At 41.0% G+C, this 17446-nt stretch overlaps 1 protein-coding gene across 1 annotated transcript in view; it reads left to right on the forward strand.

The window, feature by feature from the left end:
* rasef (RAS and EF-hand domain containing) overlaps positions 1-3948 on the forward strand; it is a 99692-nt gene extending 95744 nt beyond the window's left edge. The window contains exon 17 of the mRNA XM_028802431.2: positions 2874-3948. Within this exon, the coding sequence (XP_028658264.1) occupies positions 2874-2979 (106 nt within the window). The 3' untranslated portion in view covers positions 2980-3948. The remainder of the gene's footprint in view (positions 1-2873) is intronic.
* The last annotated feature ends 13498 nt before the right edge of the window (positions 3949-17446 follow it).

Consider the following 17446-nt stretch of genomic DNA (forward strand, 5'->3'; position numbering starts at 1 on the left):
AGGACAAGCAAATGGTGATTGCATTCACTACACTTTTGGCATGCAGACTTATTTTGTTAAATTGGAAGAATCCTAATTCTCCTCTGATAAGTCAGTGGGAAACCAATGTTTTATATTATTTGAAATTGGAAAAAATCAAATTCCCAGTTAGAGGATCTGTACAAATTTTTTTCAAAACCTGGCAGGATTTAATCAATATTATTTTAGAATAAGAGAAATAACTATTACCGCATTTACCCTAAGTTCTTGTCTATAAGCCGCGGCTTATCTAAGGAAAAAAGTTGTGAAAATGAAAAAATAGAATATCGGCTTATACATAAGTCCGGTTTATACAGTAATCCCTCCTCCATCGCGAGGGTTGCGTTCCAGAGCCACCCGCGAAATAAGAAAATCTGCAAAGTAGAAACCATATGTTTATATGGTTATTTTTATATTGTCATGCTTGGGTCACAGATTTGCGCAGAAACACAGGAGGTTGTAGAGAGACAGGAACGTTATTCAAACACTGCAAACAAACATTTGTCTCTTTTTCAAAAGTTTAAACTGTGCTCCATGACAAGACAGAGATGACAGTTCTGTCTCACAATTAAAAGAATGCAAACATATCTTCCTCTTCAAAGGAGTGTGTGTCAGGAGCACAGAATGTCACATAGATAGAGAAAACAATCTCTAGCAAACAAATCAATGGTGCTGTTTGGCTTTTAAGTATGCGAAGCACCGCGGCACAAAGCTGTTGAAGGCGGCAGCTCACACCCCCTCCGTCAGGAGCAGGGAGAGAGAGAGACAGAGACAGAGTTTGTTTTTCAGTCAAAAATCAATACGTGCCCTTCGAGCTTTTAAGTATGCGAAGCACCGTGCAGCATGTCGTTTCAGGAATCAGCTTTACAAAAGATAGCAACGTGAAGATAATCTTTCAGCATTTTTAGACGAGTGTCCGTATCGTCTAGGTGTGCGAACAGCCCCCCTGCTCAATCCCCATACGTCAGGATCACAGATAGTCAGCGCAAGAGAGAGAGAAAAGTAAGCAATCTAGCTTCTCAGCCATCTGCCAATAGCGTCCCTTGTATGAAATCAACTGGGCAAACCAACTGAGGAAGCATGTACCAGAAATTAAAAGACCCATTGTCCGCAGAAATCCGCGAACCAGCAAAAAATCCGCGATATATATTTAAATATGCTTACATATAAAATCACAATTTAAATAACCTCTACGCGCGCATGTTGACTCGGCGACGCCCAGAGCAGAAAGAACGCGCTCCGGCCGCTCCAACCGCGCCATGCGGGGAGTGAGAGAGACGCCAATATCTCACACTCTCTCCCCCCTTAAAGAAATTAAATGGGTGCGAGTGAGACCACTGACCTCCGTCCCTTCTATTAGTTATAGGTTATAGTACGTTCGGCTTATCCATGAGTCCGGCTTATCTATGATAAGATTTTATTTTAAAAATTCGTATGATTTTTGGTCTCCGGCTTATACACGAGTCCGGCTTATAGACAAGAACCTAGGGTAATTCCCTTCTCCATCTCTTATTTACATATATATTTACTTCTCCCTTTCTTTTGGTTAATGTTGCCTTATTAAAAAGCCCTAAGCAATTTTCCTTTAGCTAAGCTCTCCTTCTCAGGGGTGGGGTTTGATTTGTCTTCAATTTTGTTGGGTTATAAATTGATGTATTTGTATGGAATGATTACAATGAAAATTAATAAAATAAAAATATAAAAAAATAAATAAATACACAATGGGCAGTCGGAAAATCGAGAATACGCCTTATGAGAAGGATTTAGGAGTCATCGTGGACTCTAAGCTATCGACTTCCCGACAGTGTTTAGAAGCCATTAAGAAGGCTAACAAAATGTTAGGTTATATAGCACGATGTGTGGAGTACAAGTCCAAGGAGGTTCTGCTCAACCTTTATAATGCACTGGTGAGGCCGCATCTGGAGTACTGTGTGCAGTTTTGGTCTCCAGGCTACAAAAATGATACAGCAGCACTAGAAAATGTCCAGAGAAGAGCGACTAGGCCGATTCCAGGGCTACAGGGGTTGAATTATGAGGAAAGGTTAAAAGAGCTGAGCCTTTACAGTTTAAGCAAAAGAAAATTCAGAGGTGACATGATTGAAGTGTTTAAAATTATGAAGGGAACTAGTAAAGTGGATTGAGACTGTTATTTTAAAATGAGTTCATCAAGAACATGGGGACACAGTTGAAAACTTGTTAAGGGTAAATTTCGTACAAACATTAGGAAGTTTTTCTTTACACAAAGAACGATAGACACTTGGAATAAGCTACCAAGTATTGTGGTAGACAATAAATCTTTAGGGACTTTCAAAACTGATGTTTTTTTGGAAGAAATTTTTAAGTGTATAGGACTGGTGAGCTTTGTTGGGCTGAATGGCCTGTCCTCGTCTAGATTGTTCTAATGTTCTAATGTTCTATTAGTGATTGCTAACTCTAAAAATTGGCACCATGGGAGTGAGTGTACCCTACATGAGACTGGTGCCCCATTTGAATTTCAATTGAAATTCATTGTGAATTTCCCATTGGGATTAATAAAGTATCTATCTATCTATCTATCTATCTATCTATCTATCTATCTATCTATCTATCTATCTATCTATCTATCTATCTATCTATCTATCTATCTATCTATTTGGGGCTTTTTCCTGCTTTGCACTCAATGTTGCCAGAATAGCCTCCAGTATCCTACATCCCTGAAATGGATTTAGCTGGTTTCAGAACGTTCCTTTATGTTATGTTACATTGCCAAAAAGAAAAGGACAAAATCAGCAAAGCTGGCTCATTAAACACCGAATGAACAATATGACATACTCAGAAGATTGGCATTCATTTTTTCTTTTGTTATTTTTTTACAGTGAAGTTAGAAAACGATGCAACACCAATGAAGACAAGGAATCAGTGACCAACCTGTCTGGTATGAGCTCTAAGAAGTCCAACACGAAGACCTGCTGCACAGTTTAAGACTTGTTTGTAGTAGCTGAGAAATGCGGGCATTTTCATCTCAGAGACTCTACTCCTAATTATTTATTTAATCTTTACTCAAAATTGCACTTAAAAGTGTGCAATTAAAAGACATCTATTATGTCTTTGCTTTAATTATACAATGTATGTGGATTAAGAAATCAAATTGAAAAACAATGGTTTCTTCCCTGTAATATGTACGTTCAATTTAGTATTAAGTCAAACAGGCCCTTTGGTGGGGTTCTTATGGTTTGGATTCACTACCAAACTTGTGTTTATCCTGATTTTACAGGAATCAGTTAGATTTGTCAGAATAGAATATTGTAAATATGTCAATAATGGGAGTTGTTTTGTTACCTCATTTGGTTAGTATTTGATGACCAACGTCTTTAATAGCTTTGAAAACTGATTATGTCAAGTCTTTTAAAAGAGTGGTCCCATGGAGCTTCCTGTGCTCACTGGCTTTCATTCCAACCAGATTATTAATTTAAAGTCCAGTTTATGACTTAATTTAACTCTTTACCAGTGGTCCAGTTCAGATTTATTTTACAGTGTGTATATTAATTTTGTTATAAAATTAGTAATGATGTGTGTTGTTTTATACACTGTGTGGTACAGGGGACACTCTTGAGTCAACTATCAACCAAAAACAATGCCAAAGTTAAGAAGAACAAAGGCTTATGTGAATAGAGTGAAAACAGTACAAAATAAAAGACCAGAAACAAGAAGGGGTGAGAGCCATGAGGAACTGACAGAGGTAGCCTACCATTTTATAGGAGGCCATATTGTAGTTAGCAGCTTGATTGGAGTTAGTGGCATGGATTGCTGCTATAGCCCAAGTCTAAGCCCTACTGATGCTGTCTTAGGGAAAATTGACATCTGGGGACTTGCTCTGAGTAAGTTCCTGAGCAAAGAGAAGGCCTTATGCTTCACTGGGCCTTCCAAGACCATACATATATATATATATATATATATATATATATATATATATATAATATAAAAGCCAAATACCACTGACAAACTCATCACAAAATCTCCCGAACCATGAGGACTTGGGACTTAAAATTTGGAATGTAGGTTACCCTTGGCCCATCGGTGCTCGCTGTGAAACGGTTTTGAAAATTTTGTGGTCCAACTGCAAAATTTCTTATAGTTTTTTAGACCCATTTGTACGTCTGTCCACTTTTCACGAGAGAACTAACTACTTAACGGATTTAGATCGGGTTTTTTTCTATAATTTGCTTGAACATTCCATTGATTTTGCGACTTTCTCGTCGCAATAAGTATCATAGTTCGCTTGCGTTACCGATTTATTAGCGCAAATCTGAGACAGACTCATCAGACTGCGGGGAGCAGGGCAGGGCCCTCCTCACTCACGCGTCTGCCTCGGGGCGTAAACTTAACTCCACTTAGTTAGCGAACGAGAGATCTACTTAACGGATTTAGAAAGTTTTTTTTTCTATAATTTGCTTGAACATTCCAGTTGATTTTGCGACTTCTGTCATTGTGCTAAGAATCATAGTTCGCTTGCAAGAACGATATATTCGCGCTAATCCGAGACAGAGGCTGCGGGCCGAGGGGAGGTGGAAGAGTGACGTCAGGAGTAGAGGGCTGGGCCAGGCCCTCCTCACTGTCCTGTTTCACTAATATGAGGGCAAAGCAGCGGGGGATGGCTAGTATACAAATATATACTGTATATATATATATATACTGTGTGTGTGTGTATATATATATATATATATATATATATATATATATATATATATATATATATATATATATACTGCGGTGGGTTGGCACCCTGCCCGGGATTGGTTCCTGCCTTGTGCCCTGTGTTGGCTGGGATTGGCTCCAGCAGACCCCCGTGACCCTGTGTTCGGATTCATATATATATATATATACATACACATTTCTGTCCAACCTCTGGTGTTTCTTGAATCCTTCAGCTTCTCTCATACAACCTCCAAATTTGCTGATGGTGTTGACCAAAAATTGCTTTTAAGCCCCGGCCATGATTGACATCCGGAAGCATCTTGATAAACACTTCCAGGTTTAGGAGTGCCCTCTGGGACTCGGAGAACCAAATAGTGATCCCAGCACAGACTCATAGGGTTTCACAAATCCCAGGTAGCTTCATCAGCATAATATATAGCAGGGTGCCAGGCTTAGGGTACACAAGCCCACTTTGCCTGCAGTTCTGGTCTCACCCCTCCACAGCACTGATATATCATTCATTCAGAAAAGAGTCCCATTAGTTCTAGCATAAGGAAATAATAAACATTAAGAATCAGCTAACAATCTGAAGCAGTTATTGTTATTTTGCACAAAAAAAACTTATTAGAAAAGTAGTAAAATTACATTTTCGGATCTGTTATAGTATACTGCTGCTTCTTCTTCTTTCGCCTGCTCCCATTAGGCGTAGCCACACCAGATCATCTTTTTCCATCTCTTCCTGTCCTCTGTATCCTGCTGTTGTAGTATATTGTAGTATGCTGCTGCTAATACATATATTTTTGCCCAAGCTATTCAGTGAGTAGCTTTTCTACTGCTAGATGTTCTCGCAGTCAGCTTCCATTGATTACACATCAGTCATCACTATTATTCACTAAACAGTTGATAATAAAGCTAATGGGACTGACAAGAACCCATAATGCTCATTCCATCATTAAAACAACATTAGCGGCATATCGTTGCATGTTGTATGCTTTTTGTGGAGAACATGTAGTGTAACTCCTGTGAGATTTACTAGCGAAGAGCTTCAGAGTATTCATTCATAGCTACTTCAGTTAAACTGGAGCAACAACACAAACATGTTAAATGATGACCTCTAAGAAATGCCAGTCCTTTGTCTAATCCTGCTTTTAGCATCATAGCCTCACAGGAAGCCAGATCTTATCCTGACAGGACTAAGCACAACCTGGAATGAAAAGCAGTTCCATGCAAGGCACACATATGCCCACACTCACACTGGGAATAGTTAATAATTATCAATGAACCTAACCCACCCATCTCTGGGAAATAAAAGGAACAGGAGTGCCCATAAGAAAAACATGGAAACATGCAGGGAGAACTTCTTATTGACAGTGAAGTGGCTGGGAATTGAAGGCACGAGGAAGCAGCACGGCAACACTTTAGATTAAGGGCTCCCTACAGTGCGTTTATTAGATATTGCTATTTAAGAAGACGTTACCAAAGTCTGTGTTTCTGTCACTTAGTAACAGCAGACTAAGGCTAATTGAGGCACTCCAGTGAGCCCTTAAAGCTCCTATTGTCAAGTGTTACCAGCGACCCCAGCCGCGGAGTAAAAACCTTTCTAATATGCGTTGCTTTCTGAATGTCGTCTGCCTTGAGAAACAAAAGTATGTAAGAAATGTGGAAGTCAGTCAGCCATCCTGAAATCTTCTTACTGCAATTGAAGGTCACTTGGGGCCACAGCCTGTCCTGGCAGCACTTGGCACAAGACGGGAAACAATCCAGGACAGGGTGCCAAAGCCTGAAGTGTTGGATGTGCAGGGCAGACATTGGAAATAAGGATGAATAAACTAATCAGTGTTTAAATGAACTCAAGAAAGCCAATAAGGAATTTGGTTTACTAAAATGGTAATTTGGTATCACTGATCTACAAAACGTAATGCAATTATGGTATTTCACTTCATTGTAGGACCTCGTATGTGTCAAATCTACTTAATATACTGTATACATTTCATTTGTTTATAAAAGAAATGAAGAACTATTACACAGAATTACGTGATAACACATGTGTGGCACATTTACAAACTATTTTCTGTGTTTATTAATTACATTACTAGTCAAAAATAGTTGACTTCATTGGTATAGTATCTATCTATCTTATATATATCAATATTCCAAATTATTGTTTTCTAAAATGGCATCCTTAGACATCCTCTTGTTGGATTTTTCATTCCTGCCAGTATTTGTTTTTTTCAGTTGACTTGTTGATCCTCTCTGTTTTGTTGTTTAATCTGTTATAGAAGATAAGCTTAATAGACAACACTAAAAGGCAGAACAGCCCATAGAAATCAGGTTTATGTTGTTCAAATATTACATATGCGTTCATTTTTCAATATAGCATTGTTTCCTTTAATGAATGGCTGGCCACAGCTCACTTCAAAAGGAACTTGTCAGCTAAGGCACGAGTTACTCTTCAAATCTTCACCAAAATAGATCCTAAATATGATTTCTTATATTGTAGTGCCCCCTTGTGGTAGAAGTACAGCAGAACTCAATGCAGGACATTTCATTATGTGCTACTTCAGTGAATGACATCCTGCTCAATAACTCAGTATTGACGCCTGACGCCTGTATGTCTGTCATTGTAAGCTGAAAATCTCATTTTGTTTTCTGTAGTAAGAAGAATATTTGATACTTTAGTCCTACTAAAAATAGCTTATTGTTTAGTTACCATGTCTTTTATTATTCTCATACTGTATATTTATTTTTGTGAAATTGCCTTTAATACACTATGTTACCATAATTAAAATGTGATTTTTAAATAAACAATTATTTTTGGAGTATATGACTAACACAAAAGTATTATTTGCATTGTTTAATGTGTTTTGTAATGTTTTACAGTGTTTTTTCTTCTGTAAATTGATTAAATGAAAGGGTAACAGTGAAAGAGTCTCTTATGTTGCTTAGTTTTTAACAAACAATTTGCAGACAACAAAACATATTTTTTTCATGCAGTGCATCAACTAATTGTTATTACACCTTTAGTGACGCCAAACCAGCAACCCCATTATTAGCTTTAGTGAGGCATTTATCCACTTGAACTGACCTGGGCTGGTCATGGAGATCTTGAGTCAGCCTTCATTGTTCATATTCTCCAGTCTGTAATAGATGGCCAGAGACCTTGCCCCACCGGGAGGCCTGGAGAAGCAGGAGACCAGGAGAGGGGCAATTCCTTCCCCAGGACGCAAGAGGGCAGCCATCCTGGATAGTGTGGAAGCCATGGAGCTGGAAGGATCAACCCTGTGGGGATCCATGGCCACCGCCAGGGACTAAGGACTAAGGAGTCTTGGACCACAGCAGTCCTGCCACACCAGGAAGTGCTGCCGAACCAGGAAGCAGGTACACCCAGAGTACTTCTGGGTGCTCATGCAGTATCTCCACCACACCAGGAAATGCTGCAGGGAGATCATCAAGGAGCACCTGGAGCACATCCGGGTGAATTATAAAAGGGGCCGCCTCACTCCATTGAAGGAGCCGGAGTCGGGTGGAAGAGGATGAAGCTTGCAGGAGAGGAGAAGAAAAGAAAGATAAGGAAAGATAAGAACTGAGGTATTGAAGAGATTTGTGTTGGTGTTGTGTGCGCAGAAAACTGTAAATAGACAGTGTGTGTTTTGGCGATATTCTGAGTCTATCTGTCTGTGCCCGGGATCAAACTCCATAAGTCAAAGTGTACTTCACACCTTTGGTATGCTGGAAGAAAATAAAAACACATTGAGAAGAGGCCACCCACTGACCAGATGTGCTTCAATGGACAAGGGCATAGCCAGAAATTAATTTTTAGGCAGACCTGTGCAAAAATGCTGGCCCAGGCTCAAACCAACCATCCTACTACCTACATAAGGACTCCACCTCTCCACAATGTACAATGTAGTCTTTGTGCAGTATAATCAAACAGCTAAATTATCTGAGGACCTGAAATTTACTTGTGAAATTTAACATCTAAAGTTGAGTTGTTTATCCTACTAGCAGGAAGCACATAGATGTCCAGTCCGGTACCTCTGTTCTTTCCACCACGGCACAGTGTCCATCACCGTACTTTCTTATTCTGAGCTGAGGCCGTGACTCTTGTTCTTGTTTGTGCCATGAGGACTTGTGTGTAACTATTTTCTGTAGCCTGTGGGTTGTGAAGAAAACGACCAGTCAGCTGTAAAGTCTGTCAGCTTGTGCAGTGTGCTTCACTGACAGCAGATGTCTGCAATGTCACTGTGTCCATCATTGCACTTTCCTGTAACAGAGTTTTTAGTCACTGCTGTTCTTTCTGGAAGGTCTCTTAGTGTCAGCATCCTGCACATGGCGATCGCTTATGCAAGGTGGTTCATGGAGTTGTTTGTGGCCGCGTTGCAGTGCCTTTCCTATTACAGAGTTGTTTGTCATGTCATTGGTAGTGGATGTCGCTTCTGTGATTTTCCTGTTGACTATGGAGCACACCAACATGGCTGTTCTTTTCTTGTCCAGCCACCAGTGCACATACCCGAGCCATGGTTTGACGTCAGAAACACCCAAGGCGCGTTATGTCAGTGAGATAGCAAGCATCTTCAGTTTTTTGCTACTACTGTGCTGTTATGTCATGTGCTGTCAATTAAGACCAAGATCAGGGCCAAATGATTTGTTACTTTCTGCGTGACAGACAGATAGCCCTTAGCTTTTCATAGTATGTTTATAGATGTCACCTACTAAATGTAATCACCTATGTTTTCTGTTGCTGCTTAAAATCAAACCACATAAAAAGTTAAACATCATTACATCAGTGCCACATGAATTACTGAATACCAAGATTTTGTAGGATATTTTTATTTATACTAAGTTGATTTTGTAATGTGGATTGCAGGAGGCACTCATGCATCATCCTTGAACCCAAACAATGACCAAAAGGACCAAAGTAACAAAGCAAAAGTGGCTTTATCAACAACACAGGTGAACAATGAAAGCAAACACAGAAGAAGCACATAAGGACTGAAAGAAACAAACCCTAAACCTTCCAGTCTTTTTATTTACCTCTTGCTTAGTTCACCTGTCTGTTTCAGCCTCCTCTGTTCACCTCTGGCCTCTTTGCCTGTCCAGCCATTGGCAGTGGCTACCTGTGTTTTATGCAGGGGCTTAGCCTAGATCCAGGTAAACTTGTGCAAATACTTCTGGGTTACCTGGCCAGCCCTCAAAGACCTGCTGGTACCCTTAAGGATCTCCCCCAGGTGGCACCGGGTTTCAACACCACAGAGTGTGACTGGGGAGGGCCAGGCTGTCTCTTCTCTCCAATACTCCTGCAGGCCTAACCCACAGTGCCCTCTAGTGGCCTGGGTGACATTTACAATAGTAACAATCCTATGAATACTTGTCTCATCTTCACAAAAAATGACTTTTTGTGACATTTGCTCTTTTGAGATTTATGTTTGCATCAGTACAGAGCTTCTAGAAAATCATCTTCTCACTTCTTTTGTCTTGTAACGGCCGACCCCTTTACCCAGACCGGCAACTACACAACCAAGACAATTGACTTGGCTAACCTGAGGATTCTCCAGATAATAACAAGCCGTACTCCTTACAAACAGAGTCCTTTTCCCCAAGCGACAAATTAACAGGCAATGCCGATCAGAGATGTAAAATCAAGTGCAGATATATTGAAAGTGAATGAATATACTGTATATATATATATATATATATATAAGGACAGACAAATACTCAATATTTTATCTATATTTGCACAATTCCCCTATCCTAAAGACACCGGTGAAAATTATACCCATATAACCTATTTACCACAAGCACACAAATATGCAGTAATAAAAGAAAATACAGAGCCCTCCCTTGCCCCTAAACAATAAATGAATACACGCAGAACACAAAACACAAACACAGATCAAAACAAACTGCAATTGGAATGGATGTGATATATGAGTCCAGAGTTATTAAAGTCCCAAATTAAGTGAATACTGGCTTAAATGATCTCACAATGTGAGTCCTCGGCAATGGCTGAATGAAATTCGAACCCCGGGTTTTCTTCTCACTGGCTGTCACAATGCAGTTCCAGAAAATGAAAAAGCAAACGGTAAAGTTGCACAATGGTTGCAGGTGATGATTTGGAAGATGAATGTGAAAAGGACTCCTTTCTCCTCTCTGTCTCTCCTTTCTTTTCGATCTCCTCTTGTTTAAATAACAAATATCCCAGATGTAATGGTGGTGGAAACAAGAAATTCCAGTCTCGGGGTCGCGGTCTCCCCACATCTTCCTTCCCCATTTGTTTTCCGGGGGCAAAATTTACTTACGCACACACGATAGTAAATGGGACGATGTAAACAAAACGTGACTCAGCACAAACACAAAAACTACCTACTGTTATGTAGCCCCGCTACATTCTTACGACCTGACTTCAAAGAGTTAGAAAAATTGATCAGTCTCCTGATTTAATACTTCGTAGATCCACCTTTTGCTTTTATGACAGCCATCGGTCTGTTTGGATATTTCTCTACCAGTTTTGCACATCTAGATTGGGGAATTTGCCCATTCTTCCTTACAGAATTGTTCGAGTTCAATCAAATTTTGTGATGAACAACAATAGACTGCTCACTTTGAAGTCCATCCACAGATTTGGTATTGAATTTAAGTCAGTGCTCTGATTTAGCCACACCAGGACATTCACAATCCTATCTCTAATGCATCGAATTGATTACATGGAAGTTTGCTTGGGGATATTGTCTTGTTGAAAGGTGAACCACTTGTCCAACATCAGTCGTCTAGCAGAAGGCCACAGGAGTTCCTCAGGAGTTTGGTTGTAATTGGCAGCAACAATTTTTCTAGCAATCTGGACTGATTGTCTAGGCCTCACTGAAGAGAAACACCCCAACAAGATGATGTTGCCACCACCATGCTTCATAATAGATATGGTGTGTTTTGGGTGGTTTATTGTGTTTGGTTTTCACCAAACGTAGCACTTGGAGTTTAACCCAACAATTAAAATCTTGGTCTCATCTTAAGGTTTAAGGTTTCTTTATTTAGTCATGTTTACACAAGAAAACATGCAATTTGCCTTCTCAATTTCATCTAATAACAGACAGAATGAAATAAAACAAACAAACAGAACAAGACAGGTTAAGGTAAGGCAGTTAGATAATACTTATTTACACCAAAAAAAAGGTTACAGGATATATATCAAAACCTTAATCATTATCTCCAATATTTCTTATTGAAAAGTCGTATGGCACTAGGAAGAAAGGAGTTTCTGGAGCGATTTGTGTGGGTTTTCAAAGCGACTATCTTTCCTGATTTACTGAACTTTAGTTCTACATGTAATGGATGTCTGTCATCAGTTGAGATGATTTCCAGTTTCTTTAGCATTGCCCTCTGACACACACTAGTCAAATCATCTACATCAGCCCCCAAAACTTTAGCTGCATACTTTGTAATCTGCTGGAGCTTTTTTGAGTTTTGGTTTGTCAGACTATTAAACCAGGCAATGAAACTGAAAGTGATCACAGACTGGATCATACTACGATAGAAGGACAACATGAGGTCCTTGTCTACTTTAAATAGTTTGAGTTTATGGAGGAGAAATAAGCGCTGGTTGCATTTAGAAAATATTTTTTTTTTGTATTTGTATTCCAGTTAAGATTGTTATCTAGGTAAGTTCCTAAGTATTTATATTCAGTCACTATTTCTACCTCCTCTCCCAGAACTACAATAGGTGAACATACAGATTTCTTTCTCTTAAAACCAAATATCATTTCTTTGGTCTTTTTTACATTCAGAGTGAGAGAGTTTATTGCACCAGTTTACCATACAGTCCACTTGATTTAGATAGTGGCTTTCATCCTCCCCAGATATGCGTCCTATGATGATGGTATCATCCGCATACTTGACAGGTGGCGCAGTGGTAGTGCTGCTGCTGCTTTGCAGTAAGGAGACTGTGGAAGATTGTGGGTTCGCTTCCCGGTTCCTCTCTGTGTGGATAGCGCTTTGAGTACTGAGAAAAGCGCTATATAAATGTAATGAATTATTATTATAATGGAGCAGTGGTCATTGTTCTGTCTCAGGTCACTTGTGTACAGAGTAAACAGTAATGGTGATAAGACACACCCCTGCGGACTTCCTGTGTTTGAATGAATGACTATTGAAATAGTGTCCTGAACTTTAACTGTCTGTGAACGATTTAAAAGAAAGTTCTGAATCCATAGTGTGATAAATGGGTTTACATTCATACTGTTTAATTTCCCAATCAGTATATGAGGCTGTATAGTATTGAACGCTGAAGAAAAATCCAAAAATAGTGCTCTGACGTATGAACCAGGCTGATCAAGAAAGGTGTAGATTTGATGTAAGATAACAAGCAGAGCATCTTCCACACTTCTGTTTGCACAATAAGCAAATTGATTGTTATCTTGAAAAGACTTTGTCTCTGTCATTAAAATGTTTTTCACCAAGTGTTCAAAGCATTTCATTGGAATAAATGTAAGTGCCACTGGTCTGTAGTCATTTAAACAGCTTGGCCTAGAAACCTTAGATACAGGGGTGATGATTGATTGTTTCCACAGGTTTGGTACAATACCACAGGTCAGAGACCAGTTAAAAAGCAAATGAAAAACTGGGGAGAGCTGCTTAGAGCAAGACTTTAAGAGCCGACCCACTACACTGTTTGTTTTAACCTGCCGCAGGCCTCTCTCCACTTCAGTTAAACCAAACTCCATCACAGCGGAATTTCCATCCATCCATCCATTTTCCAACCCGCTGAATCCGAACACAGGGTCACGGGGGTCTGCTGGAGCCAATCCCAGCCAACACAGGGCACAAGGCAGGAACCAATCCTGGGCAGGGTGCCAACCCACCGCAGGAACAGCGGAATTTCTGGTGTTTTTATAAAGCATCTCCTTTATTTCTGTATTTTGGGTGCTGAAATCACTTGTTTCAAATCTGGCAAAAAATGTTATTCAGTTCATCTGCTAAAAGCTTGTGGTCTTTGTCAGCTGGAGAATTCACACTCTTTTTAGGGCCCAGTCCTGTAATTGTTTTTAGTCCCTTCCAGACCTGCTTTGGATTGTTATCATTGAACCACCTCTTGATTTTTTCCCCATACATCTTTTTTATTTTATGTAATTAACCTGTTAATCCTTTGCTATAAAATCATGGGACATTAGGATCTTCCCAGTGTTTTTTTGCAAAGTGCAATGAGGAACTCTTTCAGATGAGGCTTTTTCTGGCCACCCTGCCATACAGGCCAGCTTTGTGTAAAACTTGTGAGGTTGTGGTCACATGCACTGGCTGACCAGTCTCACTCATGAATACTTGTAAGTCCTTCAAAGTTGTCGTTGGTCTCTTGGTAGCTTCTCTCATCAATATCCTTCTGGCCCTCTCATCCATTTTGGAGTGATGACCCAATCTGGACAATGTGTTGGTAGTGCCATACACTTTCCACTTCTTAATAATGCCTTAGAACACTACTCAGAGGGATAGTTAAAGCCTTAGAAATCTTTTCTCTTAACTTGTGACTTCCCACAACTTTATCCTGGAGACTTTTTGGAAGCAACTTTCCAACCATGGTGAATTCCTAGCATAGCCATGCGCTACTGGCAGTGGAATCCTCAAAGAACAGCCAGAACCACCATAACTGACGTCAGGTGAGGGCCAGCCTGGTGTGTGATCTGGAAAGTTGATAATGGTTACTCTAAGGGGGCCATCATTTATCCAAACCAGGTATTTCACTGATGCAATTTTAATAATTGTTCAAGAGTTTTTAAACGTTATTTTACTTGATGTTAAAAGTTATAATGTGTAAATTTAAATGGAAACGGTTATAGTTGATTTATTTTCATTTTCACGATATGTAAATGGAGGAGGCATTAATTGGTTAACAAAACTTAATGAAGAATAATTATTAACGGGCAAATCAAATTCCAATTTCAGATATCAAAAACCCCTGATGGTTTAATTCTATAAATCTCTCCCTTCTTTTTTACATTTGTCCCAAGTTTGTGAAATCAAACTTGTCACTTGAAGAACAATCTGTTATTTCAGAATTCTTGTCATTGTTGTGTTGTTGGGTTGTGTTGTTTTCAAGCTGCCTCACATTCTTCTTCTTCTTCTTCTTTTTTCTCCTCATCTTTTCCCACTTCTATGTGAGGTCGAAGTGTTTGATCAGCCTTCTCCACACAGCTCGTCCCCAGTCACACCTTTTTCCTTTAAATTTCAAGCTGTCCACCATCAATGATCATACTTTACTATTCCTTATGCCTTGTGACCACACGGGGACCAGAAAAAATAGTGAAGGACTCTTTTATTAACAAAGAGAAGCACACAAGGGAAGGGATAATGAAAGGAGTCAATGCACCACAAAAAAGGAGAAAAGATGTACCCCTCTGGGGCTACCAACACTTTTCAAAACTCTCTAGCAAAATATATGATTATTTCCCTCCAAACTAACCCCAATCTTCCTCTTCCAGTAATAACTGCCATCCTCTTCGTCCTTGCCTGATGAGCTCTTGCCTCCCGACTTCAAGCTCATCTGACTAAGGAGGTGGAGGCCCTTAAATGGCAAATCCCAGAAGTACTTCTACCGCCACGCCAATCTGACTGGAGGCACTTCCAGTTCAACTTTGTTTCCATGGCAAATGCTACATTTCCCAGCAGAGTCTGAAATAGAGCAACAAAATACTTCTGCTGCCTCCCAGGGGACTGGGGGAATATAGCTCCTTTTGAAGCAGTCCGTGACCAAAAAGCTGTCCCTCACTGCCACACTTTTCCCACATTCTTCCAGCTTCCTTTTACCGCCTATGTAGCGTGACAATAGATGGCGCTATGCCAGCGCTTAACCTGACACAGACAGCCACTGGAGGCACTCTGATCAAAGCACATGCTTTTATTGTACAGTTCACACAGCACAACGCACCATAAACAACTCACAGTCCTTTTTTCTTCTTTATCCTTTTCCTTTTATCTTCTCCTCTGCTGCCTTCACTCCTCTCCCACAAACTCTGTCCTCTGCCTCCCGACTCCGGCTCTCCAAATGGAGTGAGGCGGCCTCTTTTATAATGCACCCAGATGTGCTCCAGGTGCTCCCTGATGACCTTCCTGCAGCACTTCCTGGTGTAGCGGAAGTGCTGCAGTCCATGGCTCCAGAACCATCCAGGCACCCCCTGACGGTGGCCACAGACCCCCACAGGGTTGAGCTTCAGAGCTCCATGGCCACCATGCAATCCAGGAAGGATGCCCTCTTGTATCTCTGGGAAGGAATTGCCCCTCACCCAGACCTTTGCTTCTCCAGGTGTCCCGGTGGGGCAAGGTCCCCAGTCATTTGTCACATTGTTAGCCATTGAAACATTCTGACTGCAAATGCAGTAACTACTCATAACAGGATAATCCATCCCATGTGCTTCAATCCATCTTCCTAACCTGCTCATCCAGGACAGGTTCACAAGACAGAAAGAACACCTGGACAGGGCACCAGTTCTTCGCAGGGCAAACACACCGACGTACTCACACACAAGTGCCAATTAAGCAATGCCAGTCACCTAACTTGTATGTCTTCGTACTGTAGGAGGAAAATCATGTAGATCTGGAGAAAACGTCAGGCACATAACACCTGGGATGAGAACCCTGGTCTCCTTACTACTGGGCACCACTGTGCCACCCAATTTGCTCCCATATTATTTAAATATGTGTCATATGCTTGCAACGTGTTTGTCACATGTTAGCTGTTATACTAAAGCATATTTCCTTTATTTACCGTTTGCTGATTTGTTTTCTCCAGTTTCCTCTCACAGTCCAAAGACATGCATGTTAGGCGCATTGGTGATCCTAAATTGTCCCTAGTGCGTGCTTGGTGTGTAGGTGTGTGTGTGTGTGCCCTGCGGTGGGCTGGCACCCTGCCCGGGGTTTGTTTCCTGCCTTGCGCCATGTGCTGGGATTGGCTCCAGCAGACCCCTGTGACCCTGTGTTCGGATTCAACGGTTAGAAAATGGATGGATGGATGGATGGATGATTTGTTTTCAATTAACTGCACCTCTCTGCCATTATGAACTTCCGTTAATGCATCACATGTCCTATCATAAGAAATATTTGCCTAGTGCTTCAGTTACAAGCTGAGCCACATGAATGTCTGTCCAATGTGGACGTTTTGAAGAACTAAATAAACACATTTTAGTTTGGAATTAACAAATGAAAAGGCTCACTTTGTTACCAATGTTAATAAGATACAAGTACCGTAAATACTCACATATAAGTCGGGTCTTGAAACCCGAAAAATCGATCATAAAATCAGACCCCGACTTATTCATCCATCCATCCATCCATCCTCTTCCGCTTATCCGAGGTCGGGTCGCGGGGGTAGCAGCTTGAGCAGAGATGCCCAGACTTCCCTCTCCCCGGCCACTTCTTCTAGCTCTTCCGGGAGAATCCCGAGGCGTTCCCAGGCCAGCCAGGAGACATAGTCCCTCCAGCGTGTCCTGGGTCTTCCCCGGGGCCTCCTCCCGGTTGGACGTGCCTGGAACATCTCACCAGGGAGGCGTCCAGGAGGCATCCTGATCAGATGCCCGAGCCACCTCATCTGACTCCTCTCAATGCGGGGGAGCAGCGTCTCTACTCTGAGCCCCTCCCGGATGACTGAGCTTCTCACCCTATCTTTAAGGGAGAGCCCAGACACCCTGTGGAGGAAACTCATTTCGGCCGCTTGTATTCGCGATCTCGTTCTTTCGGTCACTACCAACAGCTCATGACCATAGGTGAGGGTAGGAAC

This window comes from Erpetoichthys calabaricus, chromosome 5 (genome assembly GCF_900747795.2).
Source record: "Erpetoichthys calabaricus chromosome 5, fErpCal1.3, whole genome shotgun sequence".
NCBI lineage: Eukaryota > Metazoa > Chordata > Cladistia > Polypteriformes > Polypteridae > Erpetoichthys > Erpetoichthys calabaricus.